This window comes from Bombina bombina, chromosome 7 (genome assembly GCF_027579735.1).
Source record: "Bombina bombina isolate aBomBom1 chromosome 7, aBomBom1.pri, whole genome shotgun sequence".
NCBI lineage: Eukaryota > Metazoa > Chordata > Amphibia > Anura > Bombinatoridae > Bombina > Bombina bombina.
In genome coordinates, this window is record NC_069505.1 from 516,933,732 (window position 1) to 516,958,063 (window position 24,332).

General features: G+C 41.5%; 1 protein-coding gene across 1 annotated transcript in view; it reads right to left on the bottom strand.

Annotated features, from left to right (window-relative positions):
* The window catches only part of LOC128666939 (prolyl hydroxylase EGLN2), a 75,611-nt gene that overhangs the window by 31,895 nt on the left and 19,384 nt on the right, over positions 1-24,332 (bottom strand). Inside the window, exons 3-4 of the mRNA XM_053721760.1 lie at positions 6,599-6,718; positions 827-963 (exon numbers count right to left, since the gene is read on the bottom strand). Coding sequence (XP_053577735.1) covers positions 827-963; positions 6,599-6,718 — 257 coding nt within the window. The remainder of the gene's footprint in view (positions 1-826; positions 964-6,598; positions 6,719-24,332) is intronic.

Here is a 24,332-nt window from a genome sequence, read left to right on the forward strand (position 1 = left end):
ATAAGTTTAAATTTGTTTATTGTTAGAGGTTACACAAAGGATACTCCCACCCCTGAGGCTGTTACATATGCCTTCAGTTGCTATAGTGATCAGCTGATAGCAACTTATGCATGGACCCCCTTCTTTTAAAAGCAAAACCTCTCCTCTTTCAAAATAATGGTTGTTTGCCTAGTTATAGGGCTTATTATGAGGTGCTAGGTTTCGTTTTAAAGTCCATAGTTGTATAAAAGTCACCTAGTCCTAGTAGATATGTGATTGCAATTTCTATGGTACCTTGTACCTACCGCCTCACCTTTAAAAATATATAATTCCCTTTTTCATGTGAGGTATATTGTGTGTGTTTTATATTCTGTCTTTAGGGCATAGGGGCTGCTTTGGAGACACTGGCCCCATACATTAAATACATTAGGTAGGTAACTGACATTTTTATGGCAGGGATATAAGATATTCTTATCTGTACTTAATTGGCAACAGCAGAGCATATAAGATAGATTTCAAATGGTATGCCCCAGGGGCAAATTTTTAATAGGATACTATACATCATGGACATAAACTGCCATATACATTGTCCAGAAATGCATCCATAACTGACAGTTAATCATTATATTTTACGTGAGTAGTTTATCGTTTACCTACATGACTAAACTACACCCACAGAGATCTCACTGGGTATGCTACATGTTATTGCATGTTTATAGAATTTTATTGCTATAATTAACTGTTGTACACATCTTTTAAACAGAAACATTTATTCTATAAGACATAAACATGCCACAGAGACAGTAAGTACAGCCACAGTTCAGATAACAGCACTCGCAACACTTACCGTGTGGTGTAAGCAGGCTTTACTTCATGAGGATTTCGCCGATCTGACCAAAAGATTAATAACCGATCAAACAATGGCTCAATATTTGCAACAACAGAGCGAGCCTCAGGAAAGATCTGAAGCAGACCTCCATGAACCTGTGAAGGCCAGACCAAAAGTGAAGTTATATAGATGACATCTAACAGTCTATAGATAAGTCAGTAGGTGACTTTCCTTTTACATAGGACAGTGCCTTTAACCACTTAACCCAATGGGATGTATATATAGGTCACGAAGTACTTTGCCTATCTGACCGCAATGCCTATATAAACGTCTAAGCTGCAGGAAGCTCCAGCAGTCTTGGCTTTTAAATTACAGTCGAGAGCTAGAGTTCCTGAGCTCAGGTATCTGCCTGATCATTACAGATGGTGACACTGTGTGTGTCACCGTCTGTAACGATTGCCTGCTGGTGGTAGGGGAGGTGTGAGAGGGAAAACGGGAGATGTGTGGGCGGTCCAGCAGCAGAGATGGGAGGGATTCGGATGACCCTCCACTGCAGAAATTAAAATGAAGGGAGAGGAGGGAGGGATGGGGAGCTACACTACAGAAAAAAATGTGGGTTGGCCCTAGCTAACGATTGCGGGAGGGGAAGGGAGGTGGAGAGACCAATACGATACAGAAAAATTTCAAAGAAAATTAAAAAAAATATGTATATATATATATATATATATATATATATGTATGCAGAGTACAAAAGATGGCCGTGGTTAGTGTGATGGGGAGGGTTAGAGAGCTATTTGGGGAGATCAGGGAGGTGGGAGGGTTGGGGAGGATCACTACACTGCAGAAAAAAAACAATGTATATAAAAAAATAATAATATTAATAAAAAATAAAAATAAACTGCATATTGGCAGACTGTATGTCACAGGGGGGTGAGGGAGGGAAGAGAGCTGTTTAGGAGGGATCAGGGGTGGGAGGTGTCAGGTGTGAGGGTGATTTCTAGACTGAAGCTAAAATTAATCTTACAAGCTACCTGATTAACCCCTTTACTGCCGGGAATAATAAAAGTGTGGTGCGCTGCTGCAATTAGCGGCATGCTAATTACCAAAAACCAATGACAGAGCCATGTCTGCTTTTTCTGAACAAAGGGGATCCCAGAAAAGTTTTTACAATCATTTATCAGAAACCCAAAGTTTGTGAAAAAGTTAACATTCTTTTTTTATATATAATCCCATTTTATGGTGAAATGGTGGCATAAAATATACCTAAATGGGCCTAGATCAATACCTAAATATGGGTCAAAGTAGCTAATAAATATGAGTTCAATGTAAGTGAAACAACAAATAAGTGAAACAACAAATCAGTGACATATGGATGAAAAAAAAATATATTCTTCCCATTAGCCCCCGAAATAACATTTGTCTCTATTACTGTCATGATGCAGGTTGCTGGGCAATGGGTTGTTGATTTTTTGGCTCACAATTGCCATAACTGCCACACATGTTTACCTGACACTGTGTTGTATGCAGAGTAGTGTCATTTTTTGCCACCACTTCACATTGTTTTACACCATTTCCACTTTAAATTGGCCATCTTTGACCACTGTTGGACTCTTGGATAGCCTGTTGAGCCTTGCTTTCTTTGACTACTCTCTTGTCTTCTACGTTAGACCCTGTTGACTGTTTGTTTTTGATACTAGCTCATCTATACCCCATAATATAAGTACTTTGTATGCCATTATGTCCCTGTACTTGCTTGACCATCTCAGGTCGACAAATCTACTTAAAATTTAGGAGCCAGAAAAAATATGTAGGAGCCAGAGAGAAGTATTTCTATATACAGTAGATATATAGAGAATAACAGAAAACGTTTGAAGACAGGGGTAAAATTCTAGGAGCCAATGGTCCCCTGGCTCCAGGGATTGTTGAGCCCTATTGGAGCCTCCTTTGTCATTCGGTTGCCCTGTCTGTTTCTGACCCTGTCTGGCCTCAATCTTCTCTAAGGGGCCTATTTATCAAGCTCCGTATGGAGCTTGAAGGCCAGTGTTTCTGGCCTGATTAATAAACTGTCCGCCTGCTCTGAGGAGGCGAACAGACATCGCGGGAAATCAACCCAATCGAATACGATCAGGTTGATTGACACCCCCTGCTGAATTGCAGGGGGCGGCTTTGCACCAGCAGTTCACAAGAGCTGCTGGTGCAATGCTGAATGCGGAGAGCGTATAGCTCTCCACATTCAGTGATGTCTGTCGGACATGATCCGCTGTTCTTATCTACTGAACTTGTCCTTGGGTCAGACCCTCATTGGGTAATGTTCTAGCCTCTCCTCTCAGTCCATGGATCCTTAAACTGGGAATGATTTCACTGCCTTACAGTTACTTACCTCACTTCCATTAAAGGGACACTCAATAAAATTAAACTTTCATTATTCAGATTGAGCATGCAATTTTAAACAACTTTCCAATTTACTTCCATTAACAAAATGTGCACAGTCTTTTTATATTTTAACTTTTTGAGCCACCAGCTCCTACTGAGCATGTGCAAGAATAAGTGTGTATGCATTTGTGAATGGCTGATTGCTGTCACATGGTACGTGTATGCATTTGTGATTGGCTGATGGCTGTCACATGGTACAGGGGGAGTGGAAAAAGACATAACTTTTAAAATTGTCAGAAATAAAAATCTACTACTCATTTTTAAGTTCAGACTAAGTGCTATTGCACTGTCTTGTTATCTTACATTTGCTGATTATGCAAATCTACTGTGTTGACTGTTCCTTTAATATCCTAGCTCTCTCAACAAAGCAGCATCTCTCCTACTTCCTACCTACTCCTTCAGAATCTTTACCTCTATAAAATTACCAGAAAACCCATTGTTCTCCCATTCTGTAGCACATTTACATGTAAGTTACTTCTCACAACTCATTGTTATGTCCATGCCTGGGATTGAACCTGGGACCTCCATAAACCACTGGAGAGCTCTGGCTCAGGCTGAGAGTTTCTTTGTACTACTGCCTGCACTGGCTAGCCCTCTGGCTCCACCTGCTTGTCAGCTGCAGGTAGTCACTCATTAGCACTGCTATAAAAGTCAGACTCACAGACCCCTCCCTGCCCTGACATTGTGGTTTGTATCTGATCTGTGCCTGTATACAAGTTATTCTGGTGAATCGTCTGTCTCCTGACCTCTCTATTGGATCTTCCCTGTGCTTAGATGAAGGATCGGACATCTTCTCCGGTAAAATGAACTTGGCCTGTTTTCTGACTTCTCTTCCAGATACTCCATGTATTTGGTGACTGATCAGACTGCTTTCTGGTATCTGACCCTAGGCTTGTCTTCTGACTATTCTCTTGTTAACAGCCAGTCACTGCTACTAGTGTATCCAGCATCTCTTACCCAGTATCCAGCTTCAGTACCTAGCAGAGGGTGCCTGCCAAGCACAAAAATTCTGTTCCAGTACCCTAGCCCTGCAGAGGGCATCTGCCAAGCACCAGTTTCCTGCTCCAATAGCCAAGTCCTGCAAAGGGCATCTGCAATGCACTAGTATCCAGCTTAAAGGGACATGAAACCCAAATGTTTTCTTTCATGATTCAGATAGAGAATACAATTTTAAACAACTTTCCAATTTACCTCTAGTATTTTATTTACTTCCTTCTCTTGTTATCCTTTGCTGAAAGGTTTATCTAGGAAAGCTCAGGAGCAGCAAAGAACCTAGGTTCTAGCTACTGATTGGTGGCTGCATATATATACTGATTGTCATTGGTTCACCCATGTGTTTAGTCAGCAACCAGTAGTGCATTGCTGCTCATTCAACAAAGCATACCAAGAGAACAAAGAAAAATTGATAATAGGAGTAAAATAGAAAGTTGCTTTAAATTGCTGCTCTATCCAAATCATGAAAGAAAAAATGTGGGTTTTATAGCCCTTTAAGTACCAATTCTTGCAGAAGGCATCAACATAGCACTGGTATCCAACTCCAGTACCCATACCCTGCAAAGGGTGCCTGCCAGGCATCAGTATCCTGCTCCAGTCCTTGGCCCTTGAGTGCGCACTCTAGTCCTGGGTCCTTGAGTGGGCACTCCTGTCTCTGCCTTAGAGTGGGCATAATTTCTGACTCAGCTCTGGTGTGTGGGCATTACTGCTGCCTAATTTGCTGAATCCGGGTCTCCAGTTTCCTGTACAATAAACTAGTCTTGTGTCTGTTTTCTCAATCGTGCCTAAAAAGGGTAGTTCTGCAAACAAGCCTATTTCACTGTGCACAAGATGGGACTATGGGCTCGATTTACCAAAGCCCTACAGCTGCAAGTTCTCACAAGAACTTGCTCGCCGTAATTTATCAAGCAGCGGTCACCAGATTGACAGCTCCTGCCCGCGCGTGATTGGCTGTGCGTGGGCAGGGAGCGGGATTGCACGCGAGCGCAAAATTGCGCTCGTGTGCAATGGTGATTACCTGCGGGTAATTTCGCCCCGCCACAGGCAAGCTGAGGCATACAGGGGCACGTATACGTACTCCTCACCCCTACACATGAGCTCCAAACCTCTGAACCCGCTCTGCCAAGCATGACACATAAACTATGACTTACTACTGCTTCCAGCAAAAACACAATCTGCATGTGATTTCACACTTTCCTACATTACCCACCCACTATTTATCCTCAACATGGACATAACTTCCACTTATGTAGATACTCTTGAACCCACAATTGGAGGGTTTCTTTTTCCAGTCCATTTAAAGGGACAGTGTACAATAAAATTGTTTTCTACTTAATGTGTTTCCCAGCAGAAGAGTATAAAATATATTGCAAATTGATCCTTAAGGTTTATTTTTGTACATGAACTAGCTGGTTTTGCTATTTAAAACCAAAACCCATTAAAATGTACTGAGCTTACAGGGAGATTATTTATCCTTATCACTCTTTATATACACACACAGTCTCCTTATCTTATAGATGCCTGTATACCAAAGCCCAGAACTTAGAAAGAACAATTGAACATTAATATTTTAGCACCTATCTCTTCTAACCCCCACTGGGAGTGTAAGTTTCTTCTCCTGGTTATGTTAACATAGCTTTTCTATAGCAAGTACTTAAAGGGACAGTCTACCATAGAATTGTTATTGTTTTAAAAGATATATAATCCCTTTATTACCCATTCCCCAGTTTTGCATAACCTACACAGTTATATTAATATACTTTTTACCTCTGTGATTACCTTGTATCTAGGAACCTTCTTCCAGCACCCTGATCACATGACTGTGACTGTTTATTATCTATTGTCTTGCATTTAGCATTGCTTTGTGCTAAATCTTAAATAACCCCCTGTGCCTGAACACAGTGTTAGCTATATGGCCCATGTGTACATTCTGTCTCTTTGTGTTGAAAAGAGATTTAAAAAGCATGTGATAAGAGGCAGCCCTCAAAGGCTTAGGAATTAGCATATGAGCCTACCTAGGTTTAGTTTAAACTAAGGATACCAAGAGAAAAAAAGCAAATTTGATGATAAAAGTAAATTGGAATGTTGATTAAAATTAAAAGTTCTATCTGAATAATGAAAGTTTAATTTATACTAGACTGTCCCTTTAAGTACTAAAATTTTCCCTATAGGTTGCAGTAGGTTACAATAGGCAAAATCAGCTATTTCAAATGACAAAATAAAGTTAAAGAGGCTATTTGGAATCAATTTAATGCACTTTGGTTGGTAAAATAGATCCTCTGGAAACCCTTTTAAAGGTGGAGAAAATTTAACAGTACACTACCCTTTCAACATTGTCTAATTATTTGTGCAGAACAGGCCTACCTTGGTATCCCAGTTCTGATTTAGGTAGTAGATGCAGGTCAGGCAGCGTCCATCTTGGTTTGGGTTGTCAACATGCCTAACATATCCCATACCATTCCCTGGGTAACATGCCACCATCGCCTGCAAATACAAAAGAAAATAATGGTTTAATAATGGGTTAAAACATCTGATAAATATGACAATTAAAAGTATAATAAACAGAGCTCTGTAAAAACAAATATGTTAAATCAAAGTAAACATAAAAATAAATTTTGTGTAAAAAAAACTACTTGTTTCTTGCTAAATGGGGACTTAGAAATTATCAGTGTAACCACTGCTCTTAGGGAATTAAGAGAGCTGACATGTTGGTAAGTTATGTTGCATTCTGCCTCTTCTGAGCATGGGCAAACCTGACTCTCTGTTTATGTAGTATTCACTTAATAGTAAACCAGCTCATGTTACACTAGAAGTATTATGACATCAAGCTAGATAAGCCTTTTGTAGAGACCCCAGCCTCTTTGTGGGGATGTAACAGGAAGTAATGGACATTGCAAAAACGATGTTTAAAAAAGAAATAAAAGGTAAAAATGATTTAAAAATTATGATTAATGCATATTTGAAATTAATTTATTTTAAATATCAGCCACTACTTAGTCTGTTTTTTTTATTACAACAATGAAACAAACTGTTTCATAATTAGGAAAAGTACTAAAATAAAACTATCATCTTAACTGCCATATGATCAATATATCTAATAAATCTTAGCGTATAGATCAGGGCTTGACGAACTTATGCAGCCGGGATGATATGGTTACGAGTTATTTGTTTTACTGTCTCCTATTCTGTTCCTAACTCCTAAAAGGTTGTGATTTGGTGCTAAATTCCATGCAGCATTCTCATTCCCTGGTTTAGATACTCATCAACATTAACCCCTTAATGACCACAGCACTTTTCCATTTTCTGTCCGTTTGGGACCAAGGCTATTTTTACATTTTTGCGGTGTTTGTGTTTAGCTGTAATTTTCCTCTTACTCATTTACTGTACCCACACATATTATATACCGTTTTTCTCGCCATTAAATGGACTTTCAAAATATACCATTATTTTCATCATATCTTATAATTTACTATAAAAAATATTATAAAATATGAGGAAAAAATGGAAAAAAACACACTTTTTCTAACTTTGACCCCCAAAATCTGTTACACATCTACAACCACCAAAAAACACCCATGCTAAATAGTTTCTAAATTTTGTCCTGAGTTTAGAAATACCCAATGTTTACATGTTCTTTACTTTTTTTGCAAGTTATAGGGCTATAAGTACAAGTAGCACTTTGCCATTTCCAAACCACTTTTTTTCAAAATTAGTTACATTGGGATACTAATATCTTTCAGGAATCTCTGAATATCCATTGACATGTATATATTTTTTTTTAGAAGACATCCCAAAGTATTGATCTAGGCCCATTTTGGTATATTTCATGGCACCATTTCACCGCCGAATGCGATCAAATAAAAAAATTATTTTACTTTTTCACAAATTTTTTCACAAACTTTAGGTTTCTCACTGAAATTATTTACAAACAACTCATGAAATTATGGAATAAATGGTTGTAAATGCTTCTCTGGGATCCCCTTTGTTCATAAATAGCAGACATATATGGCTTTGGCTTTGCTTTTTGGTAATTAGAAGGCTGCTAAATGCCACTGCGCACCAACCGTGTATTATGCCCAGCAGTGAATGGGTTAATTAGGGAGCATGTAGGGAGCTTCTAGGGTTAATTTTAGCTCTAGTGTAGTGTAGTAGACAACCCCAAGTATTGATCTAGGCCCATTTTGGTATATTTCATGCCACCATTTCACCGCCAAAAGCAATCAAATAAAAAAAAATTGTTCACTTTTTCAAACTTTAGGTTTTTCACTAAAATTATTTACAAACAGCTTGTGCAATTATGGCACAAATGGTTTTAAATGCTTCTCTGGGATCCCCTTTGTTCATAAATAGCAGACATATATGGCTTTGGCGTTGCTTTTTGGTAATTATAAGGCCGCTAAATGCTGCTGCGCATCACATGTGTATTATGGCCAGCAGTGAAGGGGTTAATTAGGTAGTTTGTAGGGAGCTTGCAGGGTTAATTTTAGCTTTAGTGTAGAGATCAGACTCCCACCTGACACATCCCACCCCCTGATCCCTCCCAAACAGCACTCTTCCCTCCCCCACCCCACAATTGTCCCCGCCATCTTAAGTACTGGCAGAAAGTCTGCCAGTACTAAAATAAAAGGTATAAAAAAAAAAATTTTAAGCATATTTACATATGCTGCTATGTAGGGTCCCCCCTTAGCCCCCAACCTCCCTGATCCCCCCAAAATAGCTCCCTAACCCTCCCCCTCTGCCTTATTGGGGCCATCTTGGGTACTGGCAGCTGTCTGCCAGTACCCAGTTTGCAAATAAAAATGTTTTTTTTTTTAATGTTTAACTATTAGTTTCTGTAGTGTAGCTTCCCCCCCACAGTCCAATACCCCACCAGCCAAACCGATCACCAAAATAACCATATTAACCCCTTTGATCCCCACTTCTAACAAAAACATTTTCTGTAGCGTAGTGATTCCCACCCGCTCCCTCCCCGTGCACGCGCCCGCCCGGCCTCCCCGTGCACGCGCGCGCGTCCGTGCGCGTCCCCCCGGTCGTCCCCGCCCCCGATCCCGCCCCCCTCCGCATCACAAAGGCCATCGATGGCCGCCACCCACCTCCCACACCGGCTCCCACCCACCAACGAACGTAGCCGTTAATGTCCGGTGCAGAGAGGGCCACAGAGTGGCTCTCTCTGCACCGGATGGCTACAAATGGTTATTGCAGGATGCCTCGATATCGAGGCATCACTGCAATAACCGGAAAGCAGCTGGAAGCGAGCAGGATCGCTTCCAACTGCTTTCCAAACCGAGGACGTGCAGGGTACGTTCTCAGGCATTAACTGCCTTTTTTTTGAGGACGTACCCTGCACGTCCTCAGTCATTAAGGGGTTAAACAGCACAGCATGCTATCATTTCATTGTATACATATTTAGCCAGTGTATTCATATCCAACCTGTATATACTGATCGCCTTTATACAGTAGTACAGTGTGCTCATTATCAATGTATAGATATTCAGCATCAGGTATTGTGTCACACAATGCAGCATGCTCATCTTCAATATATAGTAGCTCGATATAATTAGTCATAATAATAATAGGGATGCACCGAAATGAAAATTCTGGACCGAAACTGATACAGAAAATTCAGGATGCCCCTGGCCGAAAACCGAAACGAAAAAAAAAAATGTTTTCTTTTTTAACTACAGTGTGTGTGTGTAGCTGAGAGAGCTTGTAGGCGGGAAAGCTCCAACAAATGGGCGTGGTCACTTGTACCGTAGGGCGTGATCTGCAGTGAAACTGGTGGAGCTCTTCAAGGGAGAGCGTGGTTATAGCCAGACAACAATACGAGGTGGACATGTGTTTTGTTTTTGGGTGTAGTTATCCGTGTGATGGGCGTGGCTGCACCTGATCGTCTCTCATCGTATCTCCGCCTAGTTCCTGGTTCGGGTCTCACACTGACCCGTCAGATTATATGTCTGGAGCCCCAAATGGAGTCTGCCTCTCACCTATCACCAGGACCACCGGACTTAGCTATGACCTTACGTATTCCTTTTAGAGAAGACAGAAGTGTTTTTTTTATTATTATTATTTTTGTGACAATATAAGGTTCTAATTTGCTGCACAGTACAATTATACAGTGCAGCATGCTCATTATCTCTGTATAGATACTCAGTACAATTATACAGTGCAGCGTGCGCATTACCTGTGTATAAATACTCAGCACAATTACACAGTACAGTGTGCTCAATACCTGTGTATAGATACTCAGTACAATTATACAGTGCAGCATGTTCATTACCTGTGTATAGATACTCAGTACAATTATACAGTGCAGCATGCATTGCTCATTATCTGTGTATAGATACTCAATACAATTATACAGTGCAGCGTGCGCATTACCTGTGTATAAATACTCAGCACAATTACACAGTACAGTGTGCTCAATACCTGTGTATAGATACTCAGTACAATTATACAGTGCAGCATGTTTATTACCTGTGTATAGATACTCAGTACAATTATACAGTGCAGCATGCATTGCTCATTATCTGTGTATAGATACTCAGTACAAATATACAGTGCAGCATGCTCATTATCTGTGTATAGATACTCAGTACAATTATACAGTGCAGCATGCTCATTATCTGTGTATAGATACTCAGTACAATTATACAGTGCAGCATGCTCATTATCTGTGTATAGATACTCAGTACAATTATACAGTGCAGCATGCTCATTATCTGTGTATAGATACTCAGTACAATTATACAGTGCAGCATGTTCATTACCTGTGTATAGATACTCAGGACAATTATACAGTGCAGCATGTTCATTACCTGTGTATAGATACTCAGTACAATTATACAGTGCAGCATGCTCATTATCTGTGTATAGATACTCAGTACAATTATACAGTGCAGCATGTTCATTACCTGTGTATAGATACTCAGGACAATTATACAGTGCAGCATGTTCATTACCTGTGTATAGATACTCAGTACAATTATACAGTGCAGCATGCTCATTATCTGTGTATAGATACTCAGTACAATTATACAGTGCAGCATGTTCATTACCTGTGTATAGATACTCAGGACAATTATACAGTGCAGCATGCATTGCTCATTATCTGTGTATAGATACTCAGTACAATTATACAATGCAGCATGCTCATTATCTGTGTATAGATACTCAGTACAATTATACAGTGCAGCATGTTCATTACCTGTGCATAGATACTCAGTACAATTATACAGTGCAGCATGCATTGCTCATTATCTGTGTATAGATACTCAGTACAATTATACAGTGCAGCATGCTCATTATCTGTGTATAGATACTCAGTACAATTATACAGTGCAGCATGCTCATTATCTCTGTATAGATACTCAGTACAATTATACAGTGAAGCGTGCGCATTACCTGTGTATAAATACTCAGCACAATTACACAGTACAGTGTGCTCAATACCTGTGTATAGATACTTAGTACAATTATACAGTGCAGCATGCTTATTAACTGTGTATAGATACTCAGTACAATTATTCAGTGCAGCATGCTCATTACCTGTGTATAGATACTCAGTACAATTATACAGTGCAGCGTGCGCATTACCTGTGTATAAATATTCAGCACAATTACCCAGTACAGTGTGCTCAATACCTGTGTATAGATACTCAGTACAATTACACAGTACAGTGTGCTCAATACCTATGTATAGATACTCAGTACAATTATACAGTAAAGTATGATCATTATCAGTGTATGAATACTAAGTGCAATTACACAGTGCAGTGTGCTCAATACCTGTGTATAGATACTAAGTACAATTATACAGTGCAGTATGATCATTACCTGTGTATAAATACTCAGCACAATTATACAGTAAAGTATGATAATTACCTGTGTTTAGATACTCAGTACAATTATACAGTGCAGCATGCTCATTATCTGTGTATAGATACTCAGTACAATTATACAGTGCAGCATGCTCATTATCTGTGTATAGATATGCAGTACAGTTATACAGTGCAGTGTGCTCATTACCTGTGTATAAATACTCAGCACAATTATATAGTGCAGTATGATCATTACCAGTATATAAATACTCAGCACAATTATACAGTGCAGTATGATCATTTCCAGTATATAAATACAGGTAGCCCTCAGTTTACGCCGGGGTTAGGTTCCAGAAGGAATGGTTGTAAATCAAAACCGTTGTAAACTGAAACCCAGTTTATAATGTAAGTCAATGGGAAGTGAGGGAGTTAGGTTCCAGGCCCCTCTCAAAATTGTCATAAGTAACACCTAAACATTATTTTTAAAGCTTTGAAATAAAGACTTTAAATGCTAAGCAGCATTTTAAACCTAATAAAATAATCACACAACACAGAGAATATAATTAAACTAAGTTAAATGAACAAAAACATTTGCTAAACTGCATTATAAACCTAATAAAATAATCACACAACACAGACTTTACTTGCATTTTTCTGCAAACAGTTCTTTCTATACATTTCAATCTGGACTGATTTATAGACAGGAAGATCTTGTTCCTTTGAAAACTGCTCGATAGCTCAGGTCTAGTTACACAAATTAATTTCAGCTTGCTTGGCTTGCATATCTTTGCTGCAACACAAGCGGACAGCTCCGCCTACTGGCTATTTTAATCAATGCACTGCTTCTCAATGCTTTTCAATAGCAGTCACATGACTGAAAAAAAAGGTTGTTATTCTGAAACGGCTTAAATTGTAAACCGAGGGCCATCTGTACTCAGCACAATAATACAGTGCAGCATGATCATTATCAGTGTATACACACTCACTCATCATAATTACACAGTGCAGCAAGAGTATATTTACACAATAGACCATATCTAATTAAATTGAAGGAGTAGAGACCCTATAGTTGGCCCCAAATATCTGCGTCATTCATATAGAAGACCTCACAATATCAGCAGATAAATCACCAACCAGCAAGGACACAGCATTCCAGTCAACCTCTCTTAAAAGGGCGATACCAGCGGGGGCTGCAGGAAAGAACAGGAATGCAGACTGACTGCGTAATAACCAGATATTTTTATCTTTTGAACAGGGAAAATATTCCCTCCTGACTTGTATGAAAACATGAGGAAGTCTGAGACTGAAAAAACTGCTAGAAAATTGTATAGGACAACAAATATATATAAAAGGGATTTCTATAGAAGTGTATGGGGCAGCTGGTTTGTGTAAGAGGGGGTCCAATAGAAGTGTATGGGGCAGCTGGTGTGTGTAAGAGAAGATCCTATAGAAAAGTATGGGGCAGCTGGTGTGTGTAAGAGAAGATCCTATAGAAGTGTATGGGGCAGATGGTGTGTGTAAAATGGGATCCTATAGAAGTGTATGGGGCAGCTGGTGTGTGTAAGAGGGGATCCTATAGAAGTTTATGGGGGCAGCTGGTGTGTGTAAGAGTAGATCCTATAGAAGAGTATGGGGCAGCTGGTGTGTGTAAAAGAAGATCCTCTAGAAGTGTATGGGCCAGATGGTGTGTGTAAAAGGGGATCCTATATAGGTGTATGGGGCAGTTGGTGTGTGTCAGAGGAGATTCTATAGAAGTGTATGGGGCAGCTGGTGTGTGTAAGAGGAGATCCTATAGAAGTGTATGGGGCAGCTAGTGTGTGTAAGAGAGGATCCTATAGAAGTGTATGGGGCAGCTGGCATGTGTAAGAGGGGATCCTACAGAAGTGTATGGGGCAGCTAGTGTGTGTAAGGGGGGTCCTATAGAAATGTATGGGGGCAACTGGTGTGTATAAAAGGGTATCCTATAGAAGTGTATGGGGCATCAGATGTGTGTAAGAGAAGATCCTATAGAAGTGTATGGGGCAGATGGTGTGTGTAAAGGGGGATCCTATAGAAGTATATGGGGCAGCTGTTGTGTGTAAGAGGGGATCCTATAGAAGTGTATGGGGCAGCTGGTGTGTGTAAGAGGGGATCCTATAGAAGGCTATGGGGCAGCTGGTGTGTGTAAGAGGGGATGCTATAGAAGTATATGGGGCAGCTGGTGTGTGTAAGAGGGGATCCTATAGAAGTGTATGGGGCAGCTGGCATGTGTAAGAGGGGATCCTATAGAAGTGTATGGGGCAGCTGGTGTGTGTAAGAGGAGATCCTATAGAAGTGTATAGGGCAGCTAGTGTGTGTAAGAGAGGATCCTATAGAAGTGTATGGGGCAGTTGGCATGTGTAAGAGGAGATCCTATAGAAGTGTATGGGGCAGCTGGTGTGTGTAAGAGGGGATCCTATAGAAGTGTATGGGGCAGCTGGTGTGTGTAAGAGGAGATCCTATAGAAGTGTATGGGGCAGTTGGTGTGTGTAAGAGGGGATCCTATAGCAGTGTATGGGGCAGTTGGTGTGTGTAAGAGGAGATCCTATAGAAGTGTATGGGGCAGCTGGTGTGTGTAAGAGGGGATCCTATAGAAGTGTAGGGGGCAGCTGGTGCATGTATGAGGGGATCCTACAGAAGTGTATGGGGCAGCTGGTGTGTGTAAGAGGGGATTCTATAGAAGTATATGGGGGCAGCTGGTGTGTATGAGGGGATCCTATAGAAGTGTAGGGGGCAACTTGTGTGTGTAAGAGGAGATCCTATAGAAGTGTAGGGGAAGCTGGTGTGTGTAAGAGGGGATCCTATAGAAGTGTATGGGGCAGCTAGTGTATGAGAGGGTCCTATAGAAGTGTAGGGGGCAGCTGGTGCATGTATGAGGGGATCCTATAGAAGTGTATGGGGCAGCTGGTGTGTGTAAGAGGGGATTCTATAGAAGTGTATGGGCCAGATGGTGTGTGTAAAAGGGGATCCTATATAGGTGTATGGGGCAGTTGGTGTGTGTCAGAGGAGATTCTATAGAAGTGTATGGGGCAGCTGGTGTGTGTAAGAGGAGATCCTATAGAAGTGTATGGGGCAGCTAGTGTATGTAAGAGAGGATCCTATAGAAGTGTATGGGGCAGCTGGCATGTGTAAGAGGGGATCCTACAGAAGTGTATGGGGCAGCTAGTGTGTGTAAGGGGGGTCCTATAGAAATGTATGGGGGCAACTGGTGTGTATAAAAGGGTATCCTATAGAAGTGTATGGGGCATCAGATGTGTGTAAGAGAAGATCCTATAGAAGTGTATGGGGCAGATGGTGTGTGTAAAGGGGGATCCTATAGAAGTATATGGGGCAGCTGTTGTGTGTAAGAGGGGATCCTATAGAAGTGTATGGGGCAGCTGGTGTGTGTAAGAGGGGATCCTATAGAAGGCTATGGGGCAGCTGGTGTGTGTAAGAGGGGATGCTATAGAAGTATATGGGGCAGCTGGTGTGTGTAAGAGGGGATCCTATAGAAGTGTATGGGGCAGCTGGCATGTGTAAGAGGGGATCCTATAGAAGTGTATGGGGCAGCTGGTGTGTGTAAGAGGAGATCCTATAGAAGTGTATAGGGCAGCTAGTGTGTGTAAGAGAGGATCCTATAGAAGTGTATGGGGCAGTTGGCATGTGTAAGAGGAGATCCTATAGAAGTGTATGGGGCAGCTGGTGTGTGTAAGAGGGGATCCTATAGAAGTGTATGGGGCAGCTGGTGTGTGTAAGAGGAGATCCTATAGAAGTGTATGGGGCAGTTGGTGTGTGTAAGAGGGGATCCTATAGCAGTGTATGGGGCAGTTGGTGTGTGTAAGAGGAGATCCTATAGAAGTGTATGGGGCAGCTGGTGTGTGTAAGAGGGGATCCTATAGAAGTGTAGGGGGCAGCTGGTGCATGTATGAGGGGATCCTACAGAAGTGTATGGGGCAGCTGGTGTGTGTAAGAGGGGATTCTATAGAAGTATATGGGGGCAGCTGGTGTGTATGAGGGGATCCTATAGAAGTGTAGGGGGCAACTTGTGTGTGTAAGAGGAGATCCTATAGAAGTGTAGGGGAAGCTGGTGTGTGTAAGAGGGGATCCTATAGAAGTGTATGGGGCAGCTAGTGTATGAGAGGGTCCTATAGAAGTGTAGGGGGCAGCTGGTGCATGTATGAGGGGATCCTATAGAAGTGTATGGGGCAGCTGGTGTGTGTAAGAGGGGATTCTATAGAAGTGTATGAGGCAGTTTGTGTGTGTAAGAGGGGATTCTATAGAAGTATATGGGGGCAGCTGGTGTGTAAGAGGGGATCCTATAGATGTGTATGGGCAGCTGGTGTGTGTAAGAGGGGATCCTATAGAAGTGTATGGGGCAGCTGGTGTGTGTAAGAGGGGATCTTATAGAAGTGTATGGGGCAGCTGGCATGTGTAAGAGGAGATCCTATAGAAGTGTAGGGGCAGCTGGTGTGTGTAAGAGGGGATCCTATAGAAGTGTATGGGGCAGCTAGTGTATGAGAGGGTCCTATAGAAGTGTAGGGGGCAGCTGGTGCATGTATGAGGGGATCCTATAGAAGTATATGGGGCAGCTGGTGTGTGTAAGAGGGGATTCTATAGAAGTATATGGGGGCAGCTGGTGTGTAAGAGGGGATCCTATAGATGTGTATGGGCAGCTGGTGTGTGTAAGAGGGGATCCTATAGAAGTGTATGGGGCAGCTGGTGTGTGTAAGAGGGGATCTTATAGAAGTGTATGGGGCAGCTGGTGTGTGTAAGAAGGGATCCTATAGAAGTGTATGGGGCAGCTGGTGTGTGTAAGAGGGAATCCTATAGAAGTGTATGGGGCAACTTGTGTGTGTAGAGGGGATCCTATAGAAGTGTATGGGGCAGCTTGTTTGTGTAAGAGAGGATACTATAGAAGTGTATAGGGTGACTGGTGTGTATAAAGGTGAATCCTAAGGGGCAGTTGGTGTGTGCATCCATCTCAAACACACTACTACACCATGACACATATAGACAGCACAGTTACAGCACAGACAGCAGCAGTGCCAGCCTCTCCCTCACACACACTACTACACCATGACACATATAGACAGCACAGACAGAAGGAGCACCAGCCTCCCTCTCACAAACACTACTACGCCATGACGCATATACATACTAGCACAGGTACAGCACAGACAACAGCAGCGCCAGCCTCCCCCTCACACACACTACTACACCATGACACACATACACAGCACAGTTACAGAACAGACATAAGCAGTGCCAGCCTCCCCCTCACACACACTACTACACCATGACACATATACACAGCACAGGTACAGCACAGGCAGCAGCAGTGCCAGCCTCCCCCTCACACACACTAATACACCATGACACATATACACAGCACAGGTACAGCACAGGCAACAGCAGTGCCAGCCTCCCCCTCACACACACTACTACACCATGACACACATACACAGCACAGTTACAGAACAGACATAAGCAGTGCCAGCCTCCCCCTCAAACACACTACTACACCATGACACATATACGCAGCACAGGTACAGCACATACAGCAGCAGTGCCAGCCTCCCTCTTACACACACTACCAGGGCTCGACAAACCCAGGAGCCTGGGAGCCACTGGCTCCTAGAATTTTACCCCTGGCTCCTAACTTTTTGGGTTGTTCTCCATATATCTATATACAAATCCAACTGTCTGGCTCCTACAAATATGCCTGGCTCCTAAATATTCTTACTGGCTCCTAATTTTTGAACATATTTGTCAAGCACTGCACACTACTACACCATGACACATATACACAGCACAGGTACAGCACAGACAGCAGAAGTGCCAGCCTCCCCCTCACACACACTACTAAACCATGAACATATACACAGCACATATACAGTACACACAGCAGCAGTGCCAGTCTCCCCCTCACACACACTACTACACCATGATATATATATACACAGCACAAGTACAGTACAGACAGCAACAGTGCCAACCTCCCTCTAGCACACACTACTACACAATGACACACATACACAGCACAGGTACAGTACAGACAGTAGCAGTGCCAGCCTTCCCCTCACACACTACTAAACCATAACACATATACATAGCACAGGTACAGCACAGACAGAAGCAGCAGTGCCAGCTCCCCTCACACACACTACTACACCATGACACAAATACACAGCACAGGTACAGAACAGACAGCAGCAGTGCCAGCCTCTCCCTCACACACACTACTACACCATGACACAAATACACAGCACAGGTACTGCACAGACAGCAGCAGTGCCAGCTTCCCCCTCACACACACTAGTACACCATGATACATTTACACAGCACAGGTACAGCACAGACAGCATCAGTGCCAGCCTCCCCCTCACACACACACACTACTACACCCATAACACATATAGACAGCACAGGTACAGCACAGACAGCAGCAGTGCCAGCCTCCCCCTCACACACACACTACTACACCCATAACACATATACACAGCACAGGTACAGCACAGAAAGCAGCAGTGCCAGCCTCCCCCCTCACACACACACTACTACACCATGATACAATTGCACAGCACAGCTACAGCACAGACAGCAGCAGTGTCAGTCTCCCCCTCTCACACACACTACTACACCCATAACACATATACACAGCACAGGTACTGCACAGACAGCAGCAGTGTCAGCCTCCCCCTCACACATACACTACTACACCATGATACAATTACACAGCACAGGTACAGCACAGACAGCAGCAGTGTCAGTCTCCTTCTCCAACACCACTAAACCATAGGAAGTATATACCGCATTGTCAGCAATAGTTCTAACCTCTCCCCTCATACACATGGCTCTGTATGGGTTAATTCATCTATTTCTGCTCAGGTCAGAGTGACTCAGTAATTCCTACTAAACAGAAATGATTAACCAGAGCGCGGTTTATCACAGGGCTGCGAACAGCCAGTCGCCTCTGTTTAAAGGGGGCTGAGCCACAGGAAGATCACTCATCCATCCAACACAATTGTGTTATGGTAGCTGCACTGTAATATGGGGAAAGTATTCATAATTATATTAATCGTCACTATCCCTAGTTACCTCTATCCCTTGTTCACTAAACCTCCACTCTTTCTTTGTAATAAATAAACCTTTGTTTCACTACTTCCCATCTGCAGTGCATTTTAACCATCATCTACTCTTCCTACACAACTGGACTTTCAAAAACTATAGATAAACAGAACTCTCACATTTCATGATAAACAGAACTCTCACATTTCATGATCTCTTTGCAGTTACAGTGTTTTAAACAGCAACTGTGTGATCTGTAAGTAATCTAATATAATATACAAATTGGTTTCTCCTATAAAGTTATATTTGAGGAACCTCATTTTATTCAAATATTTTTCTGACGATCCCAGACAAACAAATATTTGTGTTAACATTTTTTCTTCATTTTACAGCTATTTTAAAGTTACAAAGTCTCATTGTTCAAATTAAAATATATTCGGCTAGATATAGAGTTTGGCGTTAGCCGTCAAAAGCAGCGTTAAGGAGTCCTAACGCTGCTTTTGGCTGCCCGCTGGTATTTAGAGTTAGCCAGGAAAGGGTCTACCGCTCACTTCCCTACCGCGATTCCAGGCTACCGCAGATCCCCTTACGCCAATTGCGTATCCTATCATTTCAATGGGATCTGCCTAACGCTGGTATTTGGAGTCTTGGGAGAAGTGAGGGGTAGACCCTCTACCGACAAGACTTCTAACGCCAAAAAAAGTCAGTAGTTAAGAGCTTTATGGGCTAACGCCGGAATATAAAGCTCTTAACTACTGTGCTCTAAAGTACACTAACACCCATAAACTACTTATGTACCCCTAAACCGAGGCCCTCCTACATCGCCGCCACTCTAATAAAAAAATGTAACCCCTAATCTGCCGACCGGACACCGCCGCCACCTACATTATCCCTATGAACCCCTAATCTGCTGCCCCTAACATCGCCGACTCCTATATTATATTTATTAACCCCTAATCTGCCCCCCCAACGTCGCCGCTACCTAACTACACTTATTAACCCCTAATCTGCCGACCGGACCTCGCCGCCTCTATAATAAATGTATTAACCCCTAAACCACCGCACTCCCGCCTCGCAAACACTATAATAAATAGTATTAACCCCTAATCTGCCCTCCCTAACATCGCCACCACCTACCTACAATTATTAACCCCTAATCTCCCGCCCGCACCGTCGCCGCTACTATAATAAAGTTATTAAAATAATATTCCTAAAATTAACTAAATTATTCCTATTTAAAACTAAATACTTACCTATCAAATAAACCCTAATATAGCTACAATATAACTAATAATTACATTGTAGCTATTTTAGGATTTATATTTATTTTACAGGCAACTTTGTATTTATTTTAACTAGGTACAATAGCTATTAAATAGTTAAGAACAATTTAATAGCTACCTAGTTAAAATAAATACAAAATTACCTGTAAAATAAATCCTAACCTAAGTTACAATTAAACCTAACACTACACTATCATTAAATTAATTAAATTAATTAACTACAATTACCTAAAATAAAATACAATAAAATAAACTATTCTATAATACAAAAAACCCCCACTAAATTACAAAAAAATAAAAAAGAATTACAAGCAGTTTAAACTAATTACACCTAATCTAAGCCCCCTAATAAAATAAAAAAGCCCCCCAAAATAAAAAATTCCCTACCCTATTCTAAAATACAAAAGTAATCAGCTCTTTTACCAGCCCTTGAAAGGGCTTTTTGCGGGGCCTTGCCCCAAAGTAATCAGCTCTTTTGCCTGAAAATAAAAATACAATACCCCCCCCCCCCAACATTACAACCCACCACCCACATACCCCTACTCTAACCCACCCAAACCCCCCTTTAAAAAAAACTATCAATGACCTCCTGAAGATCTCCCTACCTTGAGTCATCTTCACCCAGCCGAGCCGAATTCTTCATCCAAGCGGAGCAAGAAGATGTCCTCCATCTGGTAGAAGTCTTGATCCAAGCGGCAAAGAAGAGGTCCTCCATCCGGGTGAAGTCTTGATCCAAGCGGCAAAGAAGAGGTCTTCCATCCGGGCGATGTCTTCTTCCAAGCGGCATCTTCTATCTTCTTTCTTCCGGATCCATCTTCATCCCGCCGACGCGGAACATCCTCCTTACCCGACGGACTAAAGACGAATGAAGGTTCCTTTAAGGGACGTCATCCAAGATGCGTCCCTTCAATTCCGATTGGCTGATAGAATCGGAATTAAGGTAGAAAAAATCTGATTGGCTGATGCAATCAGCCAATCAGATTGAAGTTCAATCCGATTGGCTGATCCAATCAGCCAATCCTATTGAACTTGCATTCTATTGGCTGTTCCGATCAGCCAATAGGATTGAACTTCAATCTGATTGGCTGATTGCATCAGCCAATCAGATTTTTTTCTACCTTAATTCTGATTGGCTGATAGAATTCTATCAGCCAATCAGAATTGAAGGGACGCTACCTTGGATGACGTCCCTTAAAGGAACCTTCATTCGTCTTTAGTCCGTCGGGGAAGGGGATGAAGATGGATCCGGAAGAAAGAAGATAGAAGATGCCACTTGGAAGAAGACATCGCCCGGATGGAAGACCTCTTCTTTACCGCTTGGATCAAGACTTCGCCCGGATGGAGGACCTCTTCTTTGCAGCTTGGATCAAGACTTCTACCGGATGGAGGACATCTTCTTGCTCCACTTGGATGAAGACTTCGGCTCGGCTGGGTGAAGACGACTCAAGGTAGGGAGATCTTCAGGGGGTTAGTGATAGGTTTTTTTAAGGGGGGTTTGGGTGGGTTAGAGTAGGGGTATGTGGGTGGTGGGTTGTAATGTTGTGGGGTATTGTATTTTTATTTTCAGGCAAAAGAGCTGATTACTTTGGGGCAAGGCCCCGCAAAAAGCCCTTTTAAGGGCTGGTAAAAGAGCTGATTACTTTTGTATTTTAGAATAGGGTAGGGATTTTTTCATTTTGGGGGGCTTTTTTATTTTATTAGGAGGCTTAGATTATGTGCAATTAGTTTAAACTGCTTGTAATTCTTTTTTTTTTTGTAATTTAGTGTTTTGTTTTTTTTGTATTATAGAAAAGTTTATTTTATTGTATTTTATTTTAGGTAATTGTAGTTAATTTATTTAATTAATTTAATGATAGTGTAGTGTTAGGTTTAATTGTAACTTAGGTTAGGATTTATTTTACAGGTAATTTTGTATTTATTTTAACTAGGTAGCTATTAAATAGTTCTTAACTATTTAATAGCTATTGTACCTAGTTAAAATAAATACAAAGTTGCCTGTAAAATAAATATAAATCCTAAAATAGCTACAATGTAATTATTAGTTATATTGTAGCTATATTAGGGTTTATTTGATAGGTAAGTATTTAGTTTTAAATAGGAATAATTTAGTTAATTTTAGGAATAATATTTCGTTTAATATAAATTATATTTATGTTAGGGGGGTGTTAGGGTTAGAGTTAGGTTTAGGGGTTAATAATTTTATTATAGTAGCGGCGACGGTGCCGGGCGGGAGATTAGGGGTTAATAATTGCAGGTAGATGGCGGCGATGTTAGGGAGGGCAGATTAGGGGTTAATACTATTTAATATAGTGTTTGTGAGGTGGGAGTGTGGCGGTTTAGGGGTTAATACATTTATTATAGTGGCGGCGAGGTCCAGTCAGCAGATTAGGGGTTAATAAGTGTAGTTAGGTAGCGGCGACATTGGGGGGGCAGATTAGGGGTTAATAAATATAATATAGGGGTCGGCGATGTTAGGGGCAGCAGATTAGGGGTTCATAGGGATAATGTAGGTTGCGGCGGTGTCCGGAGCGGGTTAATAATAATATGCAGGGGTCAGCGATAGCGGGGGCGGCAGATTAGGGGTTAATAAGTGTAAGGTTAGGGGTGTTTAGACTCGGGGTTCATGTTAGGGTGTTAGGTGTAGACTTAGAGAGTGTTTCCCCATAGGAAACAATGGGGCTGCGTTAGGAGCTGAACGCTGCTTTTTTGCAGGTGTTAGGTTTATTTTCAGCCAGCTCAGCCCCATTGTTTCTTATGGGGATATCGTGCACAAGCACGTTTTCCCAGCTTACCGCTACCGTAAGCAACGCTGGTATTGAGAGTTGAAGTGGAGCTAAGTTAGGCTCAACGCACCCTTTTTTTGAGCCTAACGCAGCCCCTCAGACAACTCTAAATACCAGCGTTGTTTGAAGGGTGCGCTGGGAAAAAAAGCAGCGTTAGCTACGCGGGTCTTTACCAACAAAACTCTAAATCTAGCCGAATGTGAATAATATGCCCATCAGATATAAAAAAAATATTTATTGTATTTTGACAAATCATATTGCCTAGTTTTAATAAAAATTAAAACATATATATGTGCCTGGCTCATCAGTATTATTAAAAGCAATTTGTAAAGCCCTGACTTACAGATTGTATATACCTCTATCTCTATTATTAAATTAAATTAAATTATTATTATTAATTAAATATTAGTTAAAAGGGTGTTAAACAGTCTTTCATTGTTGTAATAATAAGCACTAAGCTGTGTCTTATACTTAATAGAAATAATTGCAATATGTATTAATCATCTATTTAAATATATTTTACCTTTTATTTCTTGTTTTCCCTACATTTGTGGAGTGTCCATTACTTCCTGTCACAAGTAAATTGTTTGCTGTTTTTTTTACACAATCTATTTCTTTTTTTGGTTTACTTTGATTTAACATATTTGTTTTTACTGAAGTAGCACTGTTTAATATCCCTTTAAGTAAAATAATTGGTAAAAATATGACTGGACCATTTTGGACAATGAGAATTAAAGTTTCTCTCCTGCTTACATAGGCCTAGATTTGGAGTTTTGTCGGTAACGACCCGAAAAACTAACGCCGGCTTTTTTCTGGCCGCACCATAAAAATAACTCTGGTATCGAGAGTCCACATAAAGGCTGCGTTAGGCTCCAAAAAAGGAGCGTAGAGCATTTTTAACGCAGCTTCAACTCTCGATACCAGAGTTGCTTACGGACGCGGCCAGCCTCAAAAACGTGCTTGTGCACGATTCTCCCATAGGAAACAATAGGGCTGTTTGAGCTGAAAAAAAACCTAACACCTGCAAAAAAGCCGCGTTCAGCTCCTAACGCAGCCCCATTGTTTGCTATGCGGTAACCCTTCCTACGTCTGCACCTAACACTCTAACATGTACCCCGAGTCTAAACACCCCTAACCTTACACTTATTAA